Source organism: Peromyscus eremicus, chromosome 1, assembly GCF_949786415.1.
Source record: "Peromyscus eremicus chromosome 1, PerEre_H2_v1, whole genome shotgun sequence".
Lineage (NCBI taxonomy): Eukaryota > Metazoa > Chordata > Mammalia > Rodentia > Cricetidae > Peromyscus > Peromyscus eremicus.
This window is the reverse complement of record NC_081416.1, coordinates 97,698,757-97,723,433: the sequence shown is the minus strand read 5'-3', so window position 1 is coordinate 97,723,433 and position 24,677 is coordinate 97,698,757. Positions and strand designations below refer to the sequence as shown.

Below are 24,677 nucleotides of genomic sequence, written 5' to 3'. Positions count from 1 at the left end.
TCTCATACTGAAGGCCCCTGTCTGGACTTCTAAGTGCTGGGGTTACAGGTGTGTACCATTATATCTGGCTTCATTCTTTAGGAACTGGAGGCTCATTGTGTTTCTTTGACTGCCCCAAAGTAGTTTCAAGCCATCCTCATGCTTCAATCTTTTGAGAAGCTGGGACTTACTGCATATACTACCAAGCCTGGCTTAGATACTGACTTTTGATTTTGTTTTTATTACCAAATGTGTGTGTGAGTGTGTGTACTCACACTTGAGTACCATAGTTCACATGTAGAAGCAGAGGGCAACTTGCAGAAATTAGTTCTCTCCTTCTCCTATGTGGGTCCTGGGGATCAAACTCAGGTTTGGTGGCAAGTGCCTTTACCCGACTCACTGACATAGATACTGACTTTTTAAAAGTCTAAGCATGAGTCAGGCATGGTGGTTATGCTGGTTAGTTTTCTGTCAACTTGATACAGTCTGGAGTCATTTTGGAAGAAGGAACCTCCAGTGAGAATATGCTCCCACCAGAATGGCCTGTGGTGCATTTTCTTGACTGATGATTGATGTGGGATGGCCCAGCTTACTGTAGGTGGTGCCACCCATGGGCTGGTGGTCCTGGATCCTATAAGAAAGCAGGCTGAGTAAGCCATGAGGAGCAAGTAACCTGGTAAGCAGGATTCCTCTGCGGCCTCTGCATCAGCTCCTGTTGCCAGTTTCTTGCCCTCTTTGAGTTCTTGCCCTGACTTCTCTCAGTAATGGATTGTGATTCGAAACTATAGTTGAAATAAACCTTTTCTTTCCCAAGTTGCTTTTGCTCATGGTATTTTATCAAAGCAATAGAAACCCTAAGACCATGGCTAACACCTTTTATACCAGCAATTGGGAGCAGAGGCTAGGTGGATTTCTGTGAGGCCAGCATAGTTTACATATTGAGTTCCAGGCCAGATAGGAATACACGCTGAGACCCTTTCTCAAAACAAAACAACAAAACAAAACCCAAGTCTGAGTATAACCTTTACAGTGTGGCCTGAGTGAGTGTTTTAGCTGTAAGGTCAAGTATTTTGGAGCTTCCTTTCCTTGTTTATGAATTTGAGATGAAGATGAGATACTTTTTGCTATTGGCAAGCCCTAGGACTAGTTAGGCAGAGATATAAGTGATCTATAACAGAAACACTAGTTTATTTGTTTTGAGACAAGATGTAGCCCTGGCTGGCCTGGAAATCACCAGATAGACCAAGCCGGCCACGAACCTTCATTGATTCTCTCAACTTTGCATCCTAAGTTGAGTACTAGGCGTATACCTCTTAACAGTAGTACAGTTTTAGTGCCAGTGTGCTGGTATTCACAGAGAACTGTGGGAATTTTAAGAAGAATCAGGTGTGGTGATCTAGTATGTGATGTAGAGGAGAAGATACATTGTCAGTTGGCACTCAAGCAAGGGTCCCAGTTGGCAGACACACGGAGCTACACATTTCAGAGAGTAGGCATACTTTGCAATCTGTCTCGGTGACTTGCCAGATACAGGATGAGGCAGCAGCTCCCCCAGATGGCGTCCCTCATGCTTCCAGGAAAACCAGAAGGTGGCTTGCTTTGACAGACAGGGAAATTCTTCCTCACTAAGCAGCCTCTTGTTTTCCTTCCTCTCTTCCTTTGTTGTAGAGTTTGCTTTGTCTCTTCTGGATGGCAATCCTGCCGATGACGGGTTTTCTGTCTGTATGCATATTAGTGTTCTTGTGTTTCTTCTATGTGTACATATATCATTTTGTGCTTTTGTGTGTGTGTGTCTTTCTGCATTTAGATGTGTCAGTGTCTGAAACAAAAAACAGAGGAAGAAGAGCAAACCCTGAGCTAGAGAAACCAGGTCAGGGATCAAAAAGGTTAGGGGCAAAGGGTTAGTCCTACATTATGTACAGCCTGGAGGTAAAATTGAAGCTCCAAAGTTGCTGGCAATGTAAGCAAAATTTGGGCTCTACCAAGTTGTAGGCAGATATCAGATCTCTTGGCAGCAGGAATGGTGAAGACAACACAAAGAAAAAACCCTGTTTTATGTATTAACCCTGCTTTTGATTTTTCCTGTCAGAGGACTTGCCGTCTAGATCACGAGCGCTGCTTCCCTTTAGATCGAGTGGTTTTTGTCTGTCTGTGCATTTATGCAGGTCTCTCTGCACGTTTGTGTCCATATGTCTATCATGTGCAGTGAGTCACAAGTATCAGGAAGAGTTGACTCCAGTGTACTGTCCCCTTCATTTGAGGATTGATGACCCTCTCTGTCTGTTTATGTTTTGTTCTCTCCTCATTTCCTCACTCTCCTGTCTTCCTTCTTGAAATATTTAGCATCTGCTCTATGCTGGATGCTGGATGTACAAAGACCAGTAAAGCAGACATATTTCCTTCCTGTGAAGATTTTATATATTATTGATGGGCGTCCTGGCTCAGTCCTATGATTCCAGCATTTGGAAGGTTGAAATTTGAGTATCAGGAGCTCAAAGCTACTTTCAGCTATATAGTGAACTCCAGATGAGGTTTTTTGATAAGAAATTGAGGCCAGTGAGGTGGATCAGTAGGTAAAGGCATTTGTTGCCAAGCCTGGCGACCTGAGTTTGATCCCTGGGACCCACCCCACATGGTGGAAAGAATGAACTAACTTCCTCAAGTTGTTTTCTGACCTCCATAAGCATGTTGTGGTGCATGGATTCATGTACATGCATACACACACACACACACACACACACACACACACACACACATACATATACACAGAGTAAATAAAGTGTAATAAAAGTTCATTTACATAAACAGATGTTTTGGGAATAGAAGGGAAATTCAATGAGTCTTAAAGGTAGAAGCCAAAAACATGGCCAATTTGGGAGACAAGAGTAGGAAGTTTCTTTACCCCTCAGTTAGGGACATTAGTAGTAGATATCTTAAGTGAGTGGTATGTAGTTCAGAAAAGATACATGGGTATAAAGGGTCCTTTGTAAATCAGAGCCACACACATAGTGCAGTAGTAGTGTTATCCAGTTTTTGCTCATTTCCTTTCAGTGCCCAATAGCCATAGGCCTTCTATATGCAGGTCCACATAACTGTGCACCTCAAATTTGCTGTGTGGATAAGGAAAACTTCTGATTCTACCACTTCTAGCTCCCAAGTGCTGGGGTTACAGTTGTGTGCCTGTAGTTGTACAACATTGTCTCATATGTTCCTTTACTTTAACCATGTATTATGGTTTGTATGTGAAGCATTCCTCTAAAATGTATAGAAGACTCAGTTTTTAGATAGTGGTACTACTGAGGAGGGGTTGGATGATGAGGGGAGCTTACTTCATCATTGGGCTTAACCTGTTGAGTTGAGCTGAGTGGAAAGGGGAGGCTGAGTTAGAGGAAGGAAATCACTAAGGGCCCGCCTATGAAGGTTATACCTTGTCCCTAAGACCTGCCCTCTTTTGCTCTGTTTCCTGACCAACATGTGGCGAGTAGCTTTTCTTCCTCTTTCTGCTGTGATGTTTCTACCTTGCCAAAGGCCTAAAAGCAGTGGATCCAGTTGACCATAGATTGAAACCTCTGAAACCAGGAGCCAAAGTAAACCTTTCCTATGTTAGATTGGTTTTCAAGTAATTGTCACAGTAATGGGAGGATGATTAACATACATGGTTTCCTCTAGTGTTTGAACATGTTTATAATGGCTGTTATGGTATTATTTCTATTAAATTTGACATCTGGTCACTCTTAAAAGGAGTTCTGTTGCTTGCATTTTTTCTGTTGTGTGGTCATACTTTTCTATTCATATGTCTTTTAGGGTCCTTTTGAAAGGACATATGATAGCAACTTTGGGTACTATACCAACCTCTCTGGGGCTTATTATTTGCTTGTTTACTTGTTTAATGACTGGGAAGACTATTTTAGTAGTCTTTCTCTACATGCTCCCTGATTTCACTCCTTAGAAAGTACAGCCTTGAATACCCTAACTGTCATCATTGAACCCTCATCTAGTGACTGATGGAAGCAGATGCAGACATCCACAGCTGCTTCCCAGGTGGAACTCCAGGAGTCCAATCTATGAGAGAGAGGAGGGATTCCATGAGCAAGGGATATTCAAGACCATGACTGGAAAAAGTAGAGACAACTAGCCAAACTAGTGGAAATATATGAACTGTGGACCAATAGCTGAGGAGCCCCCATGGTACTGGACTAGGCCCTCTGGATAAGTGAGACAGTTGTTTAGCTTGAACTGTTTAGGGGGCCCCCAGGCAGTGGGATAGTGCATGAGCCGGCTTTTTGGAGCCTAGTGCCTATAGTGAGACACTTTGCACAGCCTTGGTGCAGGGAGGAGGGGCTTGGACCTGCCTCAACTGTATGTACCAGGCTCTGCTGACTCCCCATGGGAGACCTTGCCTTGGAGGAGGTGGGAATGGGGGGTGTGTTGGGGGGAAGGCTGGGAGGCAGGAGGAGGAAGGACAGGGGAATCTATGGTTGGTATGTAAAATGAATAGAAAATCTCTTAATTAAAAAAAAAAAACCATAGATGACAGCTCATACTGGGAAGGATATGGACCAAGGGAAACACTCTTGTGTTGCTGGTGGGAGTGCAAATTGTAAAGCGACTTTGGAAATCAATATGTTGGTTTCTCAGAAAATTGTAAATTTCTCTACTTCAAGATCCAGCTCTACCACTCTTGGACATACACCCAAAGGATGTTCCATCCTACCACAAGGACACGTGCTCATCTCTGTTCATAGCAACTTTATTTGTAATAGCCAGAAACTGAAGACAGCCTCTATGTCCCTCAACTGAAAAATAGATAAAGAAATGTGGTACAGCCACACAAAGGATTTTTACTCAGCTCTTCAAAACATTACAAAAATTTCAAGCAAATGAGTGTGACAAGAAAAAAAGTCATTCTCAGTGAGGTGATCCAGAAAGACAAACATGGTATATACACACTTAGTGTATATTAGCTGTAAAGTAAAATAGTAAATATTAGCTGTAAAGTAAAAGATAGCCATACTATGGTCCACCCAGAGAGGCAAAATAACAAGAAGGGCTTAAAGTAGGGACACAGGGATCTCGCTGGGAAGAGGAAATAGCATAGCTTTTGAGTGTTGACTGTGGGTGCGAACAGGAGGGATCAGGTGGGGTGGAGGGAGTCAAAAGTACTTAGGAGAAGCAACTGTAATTGGGGGGCTTTTCAGGAGCAAGGTGGAAATCTAGTGCAGTGGAAACTCCATAAAATCTATAAGAATAACCCTAGTGAAGACTCCTATTTCCGTATACCTTTCATTATTTCTTACTCCGTGGTTTGCTGTGTAGCTGAGTGGCTGTTCCCTGGAGCCTCCTCCTCTTGCTCCTTGAGTTCTCCTTTCCTCCCAGATTTCTCCTATTTATTTTCTCTGTCTTCCAGCCCCACCCAATTCTCTTTCCTGCCTCACTATTGGCTGTTCAGTTCTTTATTAAACCATCAGGTGTTTTAGCAGGCACAGTAACACAGCTTCACAGAATTAAACAAATGCAACATAAACAAAAGTAATACACCTTAAAATAATATTCTACAAAAGTGGGTCTCTGTATTGTTCCCATCTGCTGTAGGAGGAAACTTCTCTAATTATGACTGAGCGCTGATCTATGAGTATAGCAGAATATCATTAGGAGTCAGTTTATTGCTCCTTTTAAATTTTTTTTTTTTTTTTAGAACAGTAGTATTTGTTTTTATCTTAGGTCTCTGGGCTATCTAGTCTCAGGTTCTTGGTCACCCAAGCAGTGTCAGGTGTATGTTCCATCTTGTGGAGTGGGCCTTCAGTCAAATCAGATATTGATTGGTTACTCCCACAAGCTTTGTGCCACCATTACCCTAGCATATCTTGCAGGCAGGATACCATTGTAGATCAAAGGGTTTGAGTCTGGGTTTGTGTTTATGTTTCTCTTTTGGTAGAATTCAGAGTATCTTCCTGTACCAAAGACACTAGAAAGTAGGGGTAAAGCTCTATGTAGAGGGGCTGGAGAGATGGCTCAGTGGTTAAGGGTACTGGCTGCTCTTCCAGAGGGCCTGAGTTCAATTCCCAGCAACCACATGGTGGGTCACAATTATCTATAACAAGATCTGATGCCCTCTTCTGACCTGCAGACATACATGCAGGCAGAACACTGTATACATAGTAAATAAATAAATCTTTTAAAAAAAAACCACCTCTATGTAGGCACCAGCTCAATTTCTCCATGTTCAATAAGTTGTGTAGGTGTTATCTTCAGAATGGGGCTTGCTGTCAGTTTGTGAAGAGATAGTCTTGGCAACAAACTGGATTGTTTGGGGATTCCCATGGGACCTCTTTGGCCAAGAACTCAGTTGGATGTAACTCAGTCCTGATACTGGAAGCTTCATTTGGTGACCAGAGATGTCCAGTTGGGACTCTCTCTCCCCCGTTATTTAGTGATTTCATTTAGATCATCTTATATGTATATATTTTAGGAAGCTTCTAGGTTTCCTTACTATCCTTCAAATAGCCCTTATTTTTATCTGCCTCTCCCCATATACCCTCCTTTGTCCTCCCCTCTCTTCCCCTTCCCCATTGATCCTCCTGTTCCCCCATCCATTCATAACTGCCTAGTCTATTCTCTTTCTTAACAGGGTCCATCTGTTACCCTCTAGTCCCTTACTCTGCACCTAGTCTCTGTGGATTTATGGATTGTTATTGACTTAACTTATATCCACATATAAGGGAATACATAACATATTTGTCTTTTTGGGTCTGGCAGGCCTCACTCAGGATTATTTTTTTTTCTAGTTCCATTTACTTTCATGTTTCATAATTTCATTCTGTCTGAGTAATATTTCATTGTGTAAATGTACCACAGTTATTTTAATTTATTTATTTATTTTGGTTTTTTGAGACAGGGTTTCCCTGTGTAGTTTTGGTGCCTGTCCTGGATCTCATTCTGTAGACCAGGCTGGCCTCAAACTCACAGAGATCTGCCTGGCTCTGCCTCCCAAGTGCTGGGATTAAAGGCGTGTGCCACCGCTGCCTGGCCACATTTATTTTTTCTATCTATTCTTCTGTTGAGGAACATCTATGTTGTTTCTAAGTTCTAGCTGCCATTAATAGAGCAACAATGAACATAGTTAAATAAATGTCTTTGTGGTGGGATGAAGCATCTTTTGGGTATATGCCCAAGAATGATATAGCTGGATTTCAAGGTATATTGATTCCCATCTTCCCGAGGAACCATCACACTGATTTTCTTAGTAGCTGTACAAGTTTGCACTCCCACCAGCAATGGATGAGTGCTCTCCTTACTCCACATCCTTGCCAGCATGAGCTGTCACTTGTGTTATTGATTTTAGCCATTCTGATGGATATAAGAAATCTCAAATTAGTTTTGCTTTGCATTTCCCTGATCGTTAAGAATGTTGAACATTTCTTTAAGTGTTTCTCATCCATTTGACTTTCCCCTTTTGAGAATTCTCTGTTTAGATCTGTACCCCATTTTTTAATTGAGTTGTTTGTTTTCTTGATATCTAGTTTTTTTAGTTCTTTATATTTTTGGATATTAGTCCTCTATTGGATGTATAGTTGGTAAAAATCTTTTCTCATTCTGTAGGATGCCACTTTGTACAAATGACGGTGTCTTTTGCTGTGCAGAAGCTTCTCAGTTTCATAAGGTCCCATATATTAATTTGGATCTTAGTTCCTGTTCTAATGATGATCTGTTCAGAAAGTCTTTGCCTGTGCCAATGAGTTCAGGGCTGTCTCCCACTTCCTCTTCTATCAGGTTCTGTGTATCTGGTTTTATGTTGAGGCCTTTGATTGATATGGAGTTGAGTTTTGTGCAGGGTGATAAATATGGGTCTATTTGCATTCTTCTACATGTAGATGTCCAGTTTGACCAGCACATTTGTTGAAAATGGCATCTTTTTTTTTTCCCAGTGTGTATTTCTGGCTTTATCAAAAAATCAGGTGTCCGCTGGGCGGTGGTGGCGCACACCTTTAATCCCAGCACTCGGGAGGCAGAGCCAGGTGGATGGCTGTGAGTTCGAGGCCAGCCTGGGCTACCAAGTGAGTTCCAGGAAAGGCGCAAAGCTACACAGAGAAACCCTGTCTTGAAAAACAAAACAAAACAAAACAAAACAAAACAAAACAAAACAAAACAAAACAAAACAAAACAAATCAGGTGTCCATAGGTGTGTGGATTTATATGTGGGTCTTCAGTTCTATTCCATTGATTGACATGTCTGTTTTTGTGCCAGTACCATGTGGTTTTTATTACTATAGCTCTGTAGTACAGCTTGAAATTGGGAATGATGATACTTCCAGCAGTTCTTTTATTATTCAGGATTGTTTTAGTTATCCTAGGTCTTTTGTGTTTTAATATGAAGCTGAAGATTGTCCTTTCAAATTCTGTGAAGAATTATCCTGGAGTATTGCTAGATACTGTATTGAATCTGTAGATTCCTTTTGGTAGGATGGCCATTTATACTATATTAATTCTTTCAATCCATGAGCATGGGAGATTTTTCTATCTTTTGGTATCTTCAATTTCTTTCTTCAGTGTCTTAAAGTTTTTAATCATATAAGTCTTTCACTTGCTTGGTTAGAGTTATCCCAAGATATTTTATATTATTTGAGGTGTTTCCCTGATTTATTTCTCAATCTATTTGTCATCTGTGTATAAGAGGGCTACTGATTTATGTTAGTTTTTTTGTATCCAGCTACTTTGCTTAAAGTGCTTATCAGCTGTAGGACTTTCCCTGTGAATTTTTAGAGTCATTTGTATATATTACCATATCATCTGCAAATAAAAATACTTCGACTTCCTTTCTAGTTTGTATCCTTTGATCTCCTTCAGTTGTCTTATTGTTGTAGCTAAGACTTCAAGTACTTTATTGAATAGGTATTGAGTGGACAACCTTATCTTTTTTTTTTTAAATTTTATTTATTTATTATGTATACAGTGTTCTGTCTGCATGTATGACTGCCAGCCAGAAGAGGGCACCAGATCTCATTACAGATGGTTGTGAGCCACCATGTGGTTGCTGGGAATTGAACTCAGGACCTCTGGAAGAGAAGTCAGTGCTCTTAACCGCTGAGCCATCTCTCCAGCCCCGGACAACCTTATCTTGTTCCTAATTTTAGTGGAATTACTTTGAGTTTCTCTCCATTTAAGTTGATGTTGGCTATAGACTTGCTGGAAACCTCCTTTATTATGTTGAGGTATGTCCCTTGTATCCCTAATCTCTCCAGGACTTTCATCATGAAGGGGTGTTGGATTTTGTCAAAGGCCTATTCTGCATCTAATGAGATGATCGTGTGGTTTTTGTTTTTCAGTTTGTTTATGTGGTGGATTACATTTATTGATTTATGTATGTTGAACTATTCCTGTGTATCTGGGATGAAGCCTACTTGATCATGGTGGATCATCTTTTTGATATGTTCTTGGATTCAGTTTGCAAGTATTTTATTGCAAATTTTTGCATCTAAATTCATAAGGGAAATTGGTCTGTAATTCACTTTCTTTTTTGGATCTGTATGTGGTTTGGTTATCAGAGTAACTGACCTCATAAAATGAATTGGGCAATGGTCCTGCTTTTGTTTTGTTTTGTTTTTTGGTTGGAAGTCTTTTAATGACTGCTTCTATTTCACTGGGCGTTATAGGTCTGTTTTATTGCTTATCTGATCTTGCTTTAATTTTGGAAGAGGTATGTATCAAGAAAATTATCCATTTCTTTTAGATCCTTCCAATTTGATAAAGTATGAGTTTTTAAAATACGTCCTTATGATTATCTGGGTTTCCGCAGTATTTGTTGTTAAATCCCCCTTTTCATTTCTAATTTTGTTAGTTTTAATATTTTCTCTGCCTTTTAGTTAATTTGGATAAGGAATTGTCAACTTTACTGTTTTTTTTTTTTAAAGAACCAAGTCTTTGTTTCACTGATTCTTTATATTTTTTTGTTTCTATTTTATTGACTTCAGCCCTGAGTTTGATTATTTCTTGCTGTCTACTCATTTTGGGTGTGATTTCCTTTTTCTAGAGCTTTCAAGTGTGCTGTTGAGTTACTACTATGAGATCTCTCCAATTTTTTAATGTAGGCACTTAATGCTTGTAAACTTGCACCTCTGGGTGAGGTGAAAACCTGCAATTAGCCTACCTGCTCTCCTTGCCTGAGTGGACTGTGGGTTCCCAGAGAATCTCTTCCCCAGTTTTACCTGAGACTTCATCTATTTCGTTAGCTCTTTGTGGTATCAAGCTACAACTGCCTTCTATTCCAGCAGTTTTGGTAAATATCCTTTCTTCCATTCAGGCCTTAGCCAAATGGACAGAGGTTAGCTTCTGAGATCAAAGGAGACTGGGTGTGTACCTGGTGGTTGGGGAATAGACTGCAAATCTCCTTTCTGTTGCATTCTGTCCAGTGCTGTATATTCATCCTATGTAGATATGGCACTACTGACCCCAATTAAGAAGATGTTCTTTTCTCTCTGAGGAAATTCATTCTAATTAGTGCTCTATTTCTGTCCTTCTGTCATAAAACAAAGGTCACCAACTGGTAGTCCTTGACTGTTTTGGATACTTTGGTCCTAATAGTTTACAAGACTGGAAATGTTAGAGTAACCCAGTCTTTGCTATTCTGTCCCAGTGCCTGGAAAGCTGCAACCTTAGGTGTTGACTTTAGGATTTGATATTATTAGAAATAGATATTAGAAATTCTATATTGTTGACTTTGTATCATGTACCTAATATTATGGTGCAGCATCAAGGATGATTCCATGATAAGGGCTGCCCTTTATCTTCAACCTCAATACAACAGATGTATTCTCTGTACTTTTATATGTGCTGGTGTTGGAAATAAAGGGAAAAAGGGGGCGGCCGGGCGGTGGTGGCGCACGCCTTTAATCCCAGCACTCGGGAGGCAGAGCCAGGCGGATCTCTGTGAGTTCGAGGCCAGCCTGGGCTACCAAGTGAGTTCCAGGAGAGGCGCAAAGCTACACAGAGAAACCCTGTCTCAAAAAACAAAAAACAAAAAACAAAAAACAACAACAAAAAAAAACCAAAAAAAAAAAAAAAAAGGAAAAAAGGAAGGTGCTGTTGCTGCTTTGGAAGAAGTTTCCTAGTGGCAGCGGTCTGGGAAACAGTTGAAGTTGCTGTATTATCTTAAGTGAACAGTATGAGTCACAGCAGAGGAAGACCCAGGTTAGCTTTATTCATGTTCAGGATGACCACTGATAAGTAACTTGGATCTAAACAGATGACTAGGTATAGTCAGGAAAAGAAGGGGAGTGAGAGAGTAGCATGTACAAATCATTGGATTGATGAAAAGGTTGGTACTTTCAGAGACTAGGAATTTATTACCATCATGAATAGGAGAAAGAAGCAGTTGATGCTCCAATAACATTAGGTAGGGCTCAGACCATAGAAAGTTTTGCAATAGACTGTCTAGTTTCAATTTAAGGTGGAGTTAGGGATGGCAAAGAATCCCAGCATAGAATAAAATGAACCTTTGAAGTTAGTAGTCAGTTATACCTTTTCTTATTTTTCTCCATTGCAGATCTTCTAGCACATTAGCTTTTGTTAGCAGGCACTGAGGAAATATCTATCTTCTACATCCTCTATGGGACTCTCTTAGATCTGAGGGATCTGCATTATTCCCAGGATTCTCAGGATTGTACATACATACATACATACATACATACATACATACATAGTTATATTATCCTTAAAAGATGCCCACTACCACCACCACACACTTACTTTGTTTCAGGTACTATTCTAAGCTGCTATCACAAATTAACTCATTTATAAGTAAGTGGCTTATGTATGAGGGTATTGTTGTTACCTCCATTTTACAGGTGATGTACATGATGCATTGAAAGTAAGTGGTAGACCCACAATTCAAACTGAGACAACCAGCTCTAGAAGCAAGGTCTAACTTGAATTCCAGCCAGCATAACTCTCTTAATGACTAAGACATCTGTCCAGCATTCTGTGTGTTGTAGGATAAACTCAAATAAGAGACAGTCTTTCAGTTATTTAGTAACTGGATACCTTGCTCTGTGCCAGGGCCTATGCTTGTAGATGGGTTTAGGAAGCTAAATTTGTTATTCATTTAGGTATTCTAGGGAATTTATAAAGTAAGTGAATAAAAAGATAAATGATAAATATAGTCTCTATTTCTTGAGTTGCTTAGGGAAAGTAGAAAGGAGCTAATTAAATAGTAATTATAGTGTTGTGGGAGTACTGTCATAAACGTGTACCCGAGAACTAAGGGAACAAATAACTAAGGGGCATTCAATTAACTTACCTAGAAGTGTGGAAAACTACACAGAGGCAATGACTTTAACAGGCATAATGTTTTAATAGACATAACACATTTCATGTGGAGCATGTTGTGGAAAGGCTTGGAGCTATAAAAGTACATGATTTGTTCAGGGGCCTGAAATGGCTTGATAGTTCTAGAGGTTAATTAGTTGTTTTTTCTGGAAATAGCTAGAAAGTAAATATTTTAGGTGTATTAGCCATAAAGATTCTGTAGCAACTACTAAATTCTATTTTTTTTTTTTGAGATAGTGTCTCACTATGTAGTCCTGACTATTCCAAAACTTGCTATGTAGACCAGGCTGACCTTGAACTCAAAGAGATATATATGCCTGCCTCTGCTCCTGAGTTCTGAGATTAAAGGCGCTGGTCATCACACCTGGTTTCAGTTCTACTTTTGTAGTATGAAATTAGCTATAGATACTGTGTCAATGAATTAGCTGGGCTGTATTCCGATGAAGTTTTACATAGTGGGGCTGGGGATGTGGCTCAGCTTTTAGAGGCATGCTTGCCTAGTATGCACAAAGCCCTGGATTTGATCCCCAGTATCACATGTACTGGGCATGGTGTTAGTAAATGCTTGTAATCCCAGCACTCTGGAGGTGAAATCAGGAGGATTAGAAATTCAAGATCATTCTTGGCTGTATAATATATTTGAGGCTAACCTAGTATACATACTAAAACAAACAAAACCCAAATGGAAAACAATTATTTGTAAATAAAAAGATTGTAAACTGGATTTGGCTTATTATAGCTTTAGTATCATGACCCCTGGTCTGTCAGGGAGGGAGAGTATGAAGGAATGTCACTGGAAAGTAAGTCTATAGTCCATATTTTCAAAAGCCCCAGTGCCAGGCTGTGAAACTAGGGTTTTGTAGGTAATGAGGAACCATTGGATTTTAAGTAGAGGAGTTGATCTAGTTAGATTTGTATTTCATAAAGGTCGTTCTAGTTCATAGAGGTCGTTCTAGTGCTTTTTGTCTTGTTTTGAGACAGGATCTATGTAGCCCAGGATGATCTCGAACTGCTGATCTTGACATCCCAAGTATTGAGATTATATTTGGGTACCACTGTGGGGTCCCCCTTTTCCTCATGGTCCATTGGCCACCAGTTCAAGAGGACAAAGGGACAGAAGCTACAACAGAGCCTTGGACGGCCTGTTAACATGGTGGAAATAGCCTTCTGGGAGACAGCTTCAGTGAGACAGTTCAACTTCATTTCAGAGTATAGGGGCTATATAGGATTGGGGTGGTAGCTGGGGCAAACCCTATCATTTAGCTGGATCAGTGGCAGCATGGTCCTATGAAAATAGCTAGAGCATGCTACTTAATTACCATGTGGGCAGCAAGGGAAGAGCATTTGAGAAACTGTGTCAAGGGTCATCCTTGAGACAAGTCAGGCATCTTCCAGATAAGGCTAGGTAAAGAGCAGGAAGCCCCCACTAGGGGAGGGGAGGGAGGCCTCCATATTGTACCGAGCCTGGGGAGAGCTGCTAAGCTATGGTAGACTGCATCCTCTGACCAGTGGGGCCTCCTAACAAGTATTGAGATTATATTTGTGCACCACTGTTCCTCTTTTCATTCTAGTATTTGAACTGGCAGAAGACCTAGATGTATAAAGGTGAGTGAGTAATGACTATTCTTGCTGGGCAGTGGTGGTACATGCTTTTAATTCCAGCACTCAGGAGGTAGAGGCAGGAAGATCTCTGTGAGTTCAAGGCCAGCCTGGTTTACAAAGCAATAGCTGATGAATGTCACTGAGAACAGTTATTTCACCTCTGAAACATTCTTGTCCTAGTACTTGGTGTAAATGGCACCTTGAGCTATGACAGCTAAAATGAGAGTCATTAAGCTCAATGTGGTGGCTCTTTTGTAATTTCAGTACTGAGGATGCAGAAACAGTAGGGTCCCATGTTTGTGGCTAGCCTGAACTACACACCAAATCCCTGCATTGAAGAACAAACAAACAGACGACAACAACAAACTAGGCATGGTGGCGCATGCCTATAATCTCAATACTTGGAGGTGGAGGCAAGAGGATCAGGAGTTCCAGAGTAGCCTCAAAACACAAATAACAAAATACAAAAAAGTGAATCATTGCTAGATGTTTAAGATACAAAGAAGAGCTGAGAAAATGGGTTTTAATGTTTTGGGGGAGGAGAAAGTAGAGGTGCTGTTTTGTTTGTGAAACATAGACATGTAGTGAGGATCAAGGTTGAATAGTAGAGGAAGGAGACAGTGGTACTGAGGGGTACCCCTGGAGAGCTGCTCAGATCCCTGCACCTGAAGATGTGCTGCTCTTCTGGTTTTGAGTGAGTCCTGTCCCCTGAGGAGGCTAGCTGGGCCTGTGCTGAGGGAATCTAGAGCTGTGTTTTCCTTCTTCTCTGCTACCACCCACAGGACTTCACTACTGCTTGGGATCAGCTTTGTGCTACCTCATGGAAGAGCACTTCTCTGAGCTCATAGAGCTAAATATACCTAGTGACAGCTGGTGCTTTGGCACTTAGGCGAGCTACTGAGCTGTCATTCTAGCCAATGCTACATTCCCCATGGTAAGACAAAACTTTTAGGGCACCTCCTTGGACCTTCTTGAGATAGGAGCTCCTTGTTCTGAACTTGAAACAGTAAATCCCTGTTTTGAGAGCCAATAAGCAACCTGATTTTTGTTGTTGCTTTTTATTGCTTTTAATCATTGTTCTAATTAAGACTCCAGGTATTTGTTGGATATGCGGCAATATTTAGAGTAAAATGTGGTTAATGCTTATCTAAGATATAGTGGGAATTGGAGTTATAGTTTAATATAACATTCTTATCTCAGTACTGTAATGTATGCTTGTAATCCTATCATGCAAGAGGCAAAGGTAGGAGAATTCCTGCAAGTTTGAGACCAGCCTTGTCTACATACTGAGTTCCAGTTCTAGGCTAGGCAGGTATACATAATGAGACCCTGTGTAGCTAGAGTTTTCTTGTCTTGCCCACTGTCAGGGCAAATCTCTGTCACCTGCCAATCCCACAGCTGCTCAGACCCAACCAAGTAAACACAGAGACTTATATTGCTTACAAACTGTATGGCTGTGGCAAGCTTCTTGCTAACTGTTCTTATAGCTTAAATTAATCTATTTCTATAAATCTATACCTTGCCACGTGGCTCATGGCTTACCGGCATCTTCACATGCTGCTTGTCATGGTGGTGGCTGGCAGTGTCTCTCTCAGCCTTCCGCTTCCCAGAATTCTCCTCTCTCCTTGTCCCGCCTATACTTCCTGCCTGGCCACTGGCCAGTCAGTGTTATATTTATACAGAACGATATCCACAGCAACCCTGACTCAAGACAAAACAAAGAAAGAAAAGGGAAAAAATACTTTTTTAAAAGGCAGGCTCGTGTATAGCCCAGGATGGTCTCAGACTTATATATGTAGCTGAGGTTAACCTTGAATATCTGATCCTCTTCCTTCTACCTCCCAAGTACTGGGATTACAAGGTATGCATTACTATACCTGGCTAAAGAAAAAAATTCTTGTATGTTTTTGTTTATAACTGGGTAACTAGGAGGGAGCTTCTGCCAGGGGACATTTGGTTTTGAAGGGAAGATAGATACATAACAGCTCCTATAGAAATGCACACTGGAGCTGTGGGAGCATAAAAGGTTATCTTTGGTCAAGATGTTTCTGTCTTCTGTATTTACCTACTTTTGAGTTATGCTTTAAGCTTAGAAGTGCTTTTGTGTACACCAGGAACCATTAACCTCTGTGCCTCTGTGGGACTGAGAGTCTCATGGCTGAGCAATGTGAGCTGTATAGATGCCGTGTAGAACATGAGTGGTGGGAGCACATGCTCTTCAGAAGGGGCCTGCCATCCTGTTGCACATGCATGTGAACCCAGGAGTGGAGCCAGGAGGATGAGGCTTGACTCTTCATTAGCTCCTTCAGTACCAACTCTCCAGCCTCCAGGTTCCCTTTCCACTTAGATATGGGCAATTGATATTTTCCTCAATTTTAAGTAAAACATGAAGAAAGTCGTCTTCATTACCTGCTACATTTCAGGCTGGAGAGATGGTAGTTAAGGTCATACTGCTCTTCCAGAGGACCTGAGTTGTCCAGCTCCAGGGGGATCTGATACCTCAGGTTTCTCATATGCACAAATATACATAGAGACATAAATTTAAAAATTGCATTTGAAATGAAACAGTTTACATAAAACTTCATCAGTTCCCATTCTCCTTTTCTTTTTGTTTTGTTTTTTGATACAGATTTTCTCTGTGTAACAGCCCTGGCTGTTTTGGAACTTGCTCTGTAGACCAGGCTGGCATTGTAATCAGAGAGATCCACCTGCCTCTGCCTTCCAAGAGCTGGGATAAAGGCGTGTGCCACCATGCCAGGCCCATTCTCCTTTCTATTTAAGTAAATAGAGCCCGCCCCCCAACGACCAGGTATCACTCTAGACCTGGCTGACCTGGAACACTATATATAAACCTGGTTATCTTCCAACTCACAGAAATCTGCCCTTGATACCCTTTTTCTTTTCTTTCTTTCTTTTTTTCTTTTTTTGAGACAGTGTTTCTCTGTGTAGCCATGGCTGTCCTGAAACTCACTCTAGAGACCAGGCTGGCCTCGAACTTAGAGGTCTGAGATCCATCCACCTCTGCCTTCTGAGTACTGGGATTAAAGACTTGAAGGTCTGTGCCACTGTGCCTGACCAAGCTTTTTTTTTCTTCCTTTCTTTTTTCTTTTTTTTTTTTTTTGAGACATGGTTTTCCTTTCCTCTTTATTTCTTTCTTCTACTTTTTCCTTTCCTCCCTTACTTCTCTCCTCATATAATTTAAAATAAAGGTTAAAAAAAATTACAAAAGGAGTTCAAAATCATCCTCAGCTATATAGCAAGTTCCAGGCTAGCCTGGGCTACTTGAGACTTTGTCCAAAAACAAACTTAAGAATTGGAGCTATTAGGAACATAGCTCAGTTGGTAAAGTGCCTGTCATACCAGTGTGAGGACCTGAGTTCTGATTCCCAGCATCCATATAAAAGTTGAGCACTGCAGCACGTATCTGTACCTGTAAGGTTGGTGTGGATGGGCACATGGATACCTGGGGCTTGCTGGCCAGTCAGCCTAGCCAAATTGATGGTTTCCAGGTTTAGTGAGAGGCCCTGTCTTCAAAGGTAAGGTGAATGTTGGCCTCTGACTTCTGCAAACACATGCACCCATATGTACATGTGTCCACACGGATGCACAAACATACTAAACATTTTTTAAGTGTTGACTCTTCTTTGTTCCCTCTTATGGCTTGTTGAATTTATTGTCCCTCTTTCTATAATTTAAAAAAAGTATGCGGGAAGAATTCTAATGTATCTATTTTTTTCATATGAAACATACAACAAAGCAAAAAAAAAGTTCTTTTTGGCAACAGAGACATTCACATAAGGCCTACATGTAAAATGTATGGAAAAAGGGTTTACTGCATGTCTCACTGTGCCACACTGCAGGTCCCAGGACAAGATATTCCCTTTCTTCCTTTTTTTTCTTTTTCCTTTTTTCTTTTAAATTTTATTTTGTTTTGTTTTGAGAGGGAGGGAGATGGGTAGGATCAGGAGGCATGATGTGAAAGACACAAAGAATAAATAAAAAGAAAGTTTAAAAAAAGAAAAACACGTGAGTAGGGTTTGTAAGTAATACATTGGGAATGTGTGTAGCTGGAGACAGATGACTTATGTGGAGATATTGGTCTTCCTGTGACTTATATGTTTTTCCCTTGCAGTTCCTAAGGGAAGACCTCAATTACCATGATCCAACAGTAAAACACAGCACCTTCCATGGTGAGGATAAGCTTATCAGCGTGGAGGACCTGTGGAAGGCGTGGAAGTCATCAGAAGGTAACGGGCAGCCTGGTCGTCAGTCCTAGTTGTCAGAGGTTTAGAGAAGAGAGGAGATGAGTAGATACCTGACCTTAAAAGGACATGAGCAAAAAATGCTTAACAAGATGTGAATTACTGAAATTATTCTGTATACAGTCATGTAATAAGACTGAGTTATGGTCATTATGCTGGGAAAGGGATTTGAAGTTGTCCTTCATTAGGATGTCTTGAATTCCATCCTAACTCAACTTCTGTCCTCACACTATCCCCCATAGAAATCTACTAGCTTATCACGTCATCTCCAGAGATAAGAGCTTGCTGTTCTCTTGAGGCAGCCTGTTCTGTCCTCCCTGCCCAGTCCTCAGCTCTGGAGTCCAGATGATTCAAAGGTTGAGTGGCAGCAAAGATGCGTCCATTCCTGAATTCCCCCCAAACTTGAATAGTCCTTCGTCTTTGAAGAAAACATTTTCAGCTTCTTTCTCATCTAGGTTTCCTTTTTGTAAGCATTTTTTATAATATCTTGCTTAGATCCTTGAATTGGGCACAGACTCCCAAATGTGGTTTGATCCATACAGAGCTGAATTGCATTGCCAACTGCTGAGCTCTGAACCCTGGGCATGTGCTAGCACTGCCTGATTAAATGCTAGTGCCCTCCGTGGTCATATTACTGATTCATATTGAATTTATCAGTGAAAACTTTAGATCTTTCCAATAATAAAGCTCCTAAACCATGACTACCTTGTTTTTTTCCCCCTCTGGAGCATTTTATTCAGAATTCTGAGTGAAAGAGTATATTTAATTTTATGAGACTCAACAGGGAAGAAAATAACAGGTCTTTAGCCTCCTCCTCATTTATTTCTGTGGCTAGAGTATCCTTGGATCTCAACAAGATTGGAAAGAGCGACTTGGCATGTAGTTGAATTGGTAGACGGATTGCTTCATATACACAATGCCCCAGATTTGTTTCCCAACACTGGATAAACCAGCTGTGGTGGTTTATATATAATTTCAGCTCTTGGGAAGTGGAAGCAAGAGAATCAGAAGTTCAAGATCATCCTCACTAAGGGCAGCCTTGGATGAAACCCAGTTGCTAAAATAGATAGATTTTAGATAGATAGATAGATAGATAGACAGACAGACAGATAAGAAAGATTGGAAACAGTCTTGTCCCAAGGTCTTATAGAACAGGTGTGCCCTAGTTTACTTTCTTTTGCTGTGGCCAAAACTTAGGGAAGAAATGGTTTATTTGGCCTATAGCTCACAGTCTATCATCAGGAGAAGCCAAGGCAGAAACTCAAATCAGGAACTCAAGGCAGGAACTGAAGCAGAGGCCACAAAGGGGTGCTGCTTACTGGCTTGCCTTTCATGGCTTGTTCAGTCTACTTTCTTATACCAATCAGGACCACCTGCCCTGGGATGGCACCACCACTAACTAGCTGCTTGTGCTTTCCCATTTCAATCATTAATTAAAAAATGCCTCACAAACTTACCTACAGGCCAATCTTATGGAGACATTTTCTCATTTGAGGTTTCCTCTCCTCAAACAATCTTAGCTGACAAAAAAACAAAAAAACAAAAACAAAAAAAAACAAAACCAAAAACTGAATAGTACAAGGTGTTAAGAAAGGTTAAACTTGGGCTGGAGAGATGGCTAAGCAGTTAAGAACACCAGCTGCTCTTTCAGAGGTCCTGAGTTCAATTCCCAGCAACCACATGGTGGCTCACAACCATCCGTAATGAGATCTGGTGCCCTCTTCTGGTGTGCAGGCACACATGCAGGTGAGCACTCATACACATAAAATAAATAAATCTTAAAAAAAAAAAAAAGAGAGGGAGAGAGAGAGAGAAGGGTTAAACTTGATTGACCTAAGGTTCAGAATTTTGAGACTGTCTCCCTGTATTGCCCATGCTGGCCTCAGACTCTTGGGTCCTCCTTTCTCAGCCTCGTAAGCAGCTGGGACTATAGGCACCTGCCACTGTTTATAATTTTCCTGGATAAGGAAATTCAGGACTAGGCTTATAAACTTGTGTGTTCACTGTCATGCATTTAGGAGAGCCGGGACTGGATGTAGATCTTCTGATCCTTGTAGACCAATACATTTCCTTGTCATCTGATGGCAGAAAATACTACTTTTAGTAGAATGAGGCTGTTTTTATTTTTATTCAAATTTTTATGTAGGACTGTAGAATTGTGGATCTGAGAAGGAATATGCATATATAGGTAGAGAACATTAGATTTGCAGCAGGAAATGAAGTCTAATCCTAATTCTACGGTGGGGTGAAAGGGAGTTGCTGCTACTTAGCTGTTTCATCAGTTTAGAAGAAGCATGTAAAGAAGCATGAAGGAGAAAGCCTCCTGGAAATCTGTAGAAGCGAAGACTCCACCGCTGCCACCCACACCCTGATCATGTCTTTATAGCTCCTGAGCAGCTCAGGCTGTCTCCTGATGAGACCTGAAGCAATGGCATGAGTGCTGGAGTTACATTAGCGTTGCCAGGAAAAATCTTCCATTAGTTCTGTTTAATTTTGATTTTCTGTTCTAATAACATGATGATAAGGAGCATAGTTTTTAAGAGTAGATTTTATAAGTATGAACTTAGAATGCAAGAGGCAAGGAACACATTCTTGGCCTTTTCTACAAGCTCAAAGAAAAGTAACTGAGAAAGGAAAGTGATCATGGGAAGGCAGAAGCAGAGGTTTGAATCATAGTTCTAGAAAACAGCCCCACAATTTGCTGGTAACAACTTTGTTTCAGGACTTAGCAACTATTTGGAACACTTCCAGTGTCTTTCAAATTACAGGAACATGGAAGACAATGAAGTAAATTTTTTAGAAGGGCCTGGGACTCATTTACCCTGAGCAGTAAAACATAGTAACGTACAGCAGAGTGCCTCACTGCCGAGAAGTCATGTACATGTACCTTTTAAGGATTGGTTTACCATGTGGTTTGATAGACTAAGAACCTTCTTGTGTCTAATAATTTGCCTCATTATTTAGAAAAAGGCCCCTGTTCTTTCTAGAGGGACAGTTTCCAGAACTACAAAAAGCATGTAGTATTCTGGCACTAGTTCAAATTGGCTGGCCTGAGTATAGCTAACTGGTGTAGATATCAGCTTTAGTCACTTATGTCCAGAAAATTAGCAGGCTAATGTCATTCCTTTTTGTATGATTATTGTTGTTAACATTCTCTGACTATTGTTGGAAGCCAGTGTTTGTTTTTCTTTCCTTTTTTCCTGTGTTATTTAGATCTTAGCAGAAAAGTTTGCTAATCTTACACTAACCAGCTCTGGTTTTAATAGTAAAAACAACAGCAACTCAGAAACTACTCTGATACTTTTATAGTACTTCATACATGCTAAGCACTATTCTAAGCATTTTTCTTCATTCATTTCTCACAATAACCTTATGATGTATAGTTACTGTGGTTATGTGTTATCTTTATTGTCAGATGTGGAAAATGAGGCAAAGAGATTAAGTGGGACAATGTACTATAATTCTTTCACTAACTACCTGGCGTTACTTCAGATATCACAAATTTAGATCATGGTTCCTAACAAGTCTGCTCTCAGTGCTGACTGACATCAGTTATAAAGCTGGGGAATTCCCAGGCTGTCTGTACTTTCCTGCAGCTTCTTTCACTCCCCTTTCTGTTAGTAGTTGCCACATTTTTGAGAGATAAAGAAAATTCATCTATTCCCTCCTTCCTTTCATTTCTTGAGGCTGCACCTCAAGTGGCCAAGGCTAACTTTGAACTTTTAATTCTCCTGCTTTTCTGTCCCCCAAATCCTGGGATTACAAGCATGTGGCACCTGGTGCTTGCAACTACCCCCCCCCACACACACACACACCACAACCATGCTGTTTTTTAAGTGCTGGCACTCAAATCCAGGCCCTCACTAATGCCAAGCTTGTTACCTATCATTAAGCTAGTCGCTGAAACACCTAGATAATTTTTTTTTTTCTGATAATTGCACCAAAATTGTCAGTTATGTTGTGATTTAATACTAGAAGATAAACAGTCTTACTTCCATCCCCATATAATAGGGAAAGTGTACATCCCTCTCTGCCACCAAGCCTAAGAGTCTTCCTCTCTGATACCTTATGTACATCTCCTGTGCTGCTGCCATAGCTCAATTTAGCAGCTTTTTCATGTGAGTTACTGCGGTGTAGTTGACATAAGTTGTAAACAAAATGTACTATATTCTGTGTGTTAGCATATGCACACAGTTGTGAAGCCTGACTATGCTCATAACTTCATACCCTCTCTAACCTCTCCTTCCCCTGGATCACTACTAAACTACCTTCTGCCAAGTTGAAGACACATTTTCTAGAGTTTTATTGAAATAGAATTCTATAATATATACCCTTTAAAATTTAGTCTCTTGAATTTGATATAATTATTTTGAGATTCGTATTTTACATGTATAAATAGCTCATCGTCTTTATTCCTAAGTATTAACACATTGAAGAGATGTACTTCAATTGTTTTTATCCATTTACCTCTTGTTAAGACATTTGAGCTACATCTAGTTTCTGTTTATTATAAATAAAGCTGCAGTGATCATTCAAATATGAGTCATGTGTATTTTCTTTGTTCTAGGAAAATACCTTGGATGGGATGACTAGATCACATGGTAGATATTAAGAAATTATCAGTGTTTTCTAAAGTAGCTATGTTGTTGCATACTCCCATTAACAGTGTATGAGACTCTCAGCTCCCCCATCTCCTTGCAAATATTTGTTGTAAACAGTCTGTTAAATTTTAGCATAGTGTAGTGGTGTCTTATTTTGGTGTTAGTTTGTGGTTTCCTTAATAATTAATGATACTGGACATCTTTTCATACACATACGTTGCCATTTGTATATCTTTTTTGGTGGATTATCTTTTAATCCTAGGCCTATTTTTTTTTAAGATAGCATCTTATATAGTTAAGGCTTGCCTTAAACTGCTATATAGCTGTGGTGAGCCTTGAACTCCTGATCCTTCTGCCTCCACCTCCTGAGTGCTTGGATTGCAGAAATAAATCACCATGCCCTGTGACTGTGAAATAATCCCCCCCCCCCAGCTTTTTAATATGAAGGCCAAAATCACTGATTTAAAGACACCTTTTCTTCTTCATCCTCTTTTTTTCACATCTTTGTGCATGATGTATATGCATGCTTGCATGTATATGAGTGCATTTATGTGAGCATGTACACAAGTGTGTAGAGGTCCGAGGCTGACATTGTGAATGTTCCTCAGTCATTCTCCACCCTGTTCATTGAGGCAGTGTCTCAATGCTGGCTCAGAATTCACTGTGTATTACAGACTGGCCATAGAAATTTGTAGCAGTCCTTTGGTCTCTGCCTTTTGACTGCTGTGATTACAGGTGTTATCTAGCCATGAACTGGCTTATATATCCAGGGCCCTCAAACTCATGATTCTTCTGCCTCTGTTTCCCTAGTGCTTATATTACAGTTGCACCCATCACATTCAGTTGAAACCTTTACAGTTTTATAAATATTTTTTTATGTCCTAACATATAGTCTGTTCCATGTGCACATGCTCATCAACACCAATATTCTATTGGATAGTGTATAAGTGCCAACCAAGACATTGGTTGATGGTATTAAGTCTACTTAACCTTATTGATTTTCCTGGCTGCTTGGTCTATCATTTACTAAGAAAGGAACACCTATGTTTCTTGCTGTAAGTATGGCTTTGCTTGTTCCTTTTTGTAGTCTTTGCTTCATGTATTTTGAAGCTCCATAATTGGTCCATAAAGATTTACAGTTATTATGTCTTCGTGATTAATTGGCCCTTTAGCATTATGAAATGACATTCTTTAATTCTGTATCACATTCTTTTCTCTAAAGTTTGTTTTGGTGTTAATGTAGCTGTTTTTCCCCAAAAGAGGGAAAATTTTTATTTGGCTCTTGATTTCAGAAGCCTTGTTGCCTTTTGTAGGTAGTAAGGCAGAGCATTGTGGCAGAGAGTGCATGGCAGGGGAAACTGCTTATTTCATGGTGCCTGGGAAGCAAAGAGAGAGTGTGCGATTAAATGATCTCGGCTTCTAATACCCACATGTCACAAATGACCAAACTCGGTTCTGCTAGGCCACACCTACAGGTTCTACCACTTTCAGGTATTGGGTTGTTTTTGTTTTCCCTGTTATAGTTTACTGTATCTTTTTCTGTCTTTTTTCATTTTGATCATTTATTTTTGTAGTACTGAGGGTTGGACCCAGCCCTGTATGTGCTAGTCAGGTGCTCTCACATTGAGCTGTATCCCCAGACCTTGATCTGTGTTTTTAAATTTAAAATACATACTAGGCAGGTATGTTTTACACCTGTCATGCCAGCTCTTGGAAGACTCAAGTAGGCAAATGGTCTTGAATTTGAAGCCAGACTGAGCTACATAGTGAGATTCTATCTTTAAAAAAAGGGGGTGGTGGGTTGGGGATTTAGCTTAGTGGTAGAGCGCTTGCCTAGCAAGTGCAAGGCCCTGGGTTCAATTCTCAGTTCTAAAAAAAAAAGACAAAAAAATGGGGTGGAGTACTGCTGGAT

At 40.4% G+C, this 24,677-nt stretch overlaps 1 protein-coding gene across 6 annotated transcripts in view; it reads left to right on the top strand.

Annotated features, from left to right (window-relative positions):
• The window catches only part of Stim1 (stromal interaction molecule 1), a 181,457-nt gene that overhangs the window by 117,329 nt on the left and 39,451 nt on the right, over positions 1–24,677 (top strand). For all 6 annotated transcript variants that reach the window (XM_059269615.1, XM_059269619.1, XM_059269623.1 and 3 more), the window contains one exon: positions 18,035–18,149. In XM_059269615.1, coding sequence (XP_059125598.1) covers positions 18,035–18,149 — 115 coding nt within the window. The remainder of the gene's footprint in view (positions 1–18,034; positions 18,150–24,677) is intronic.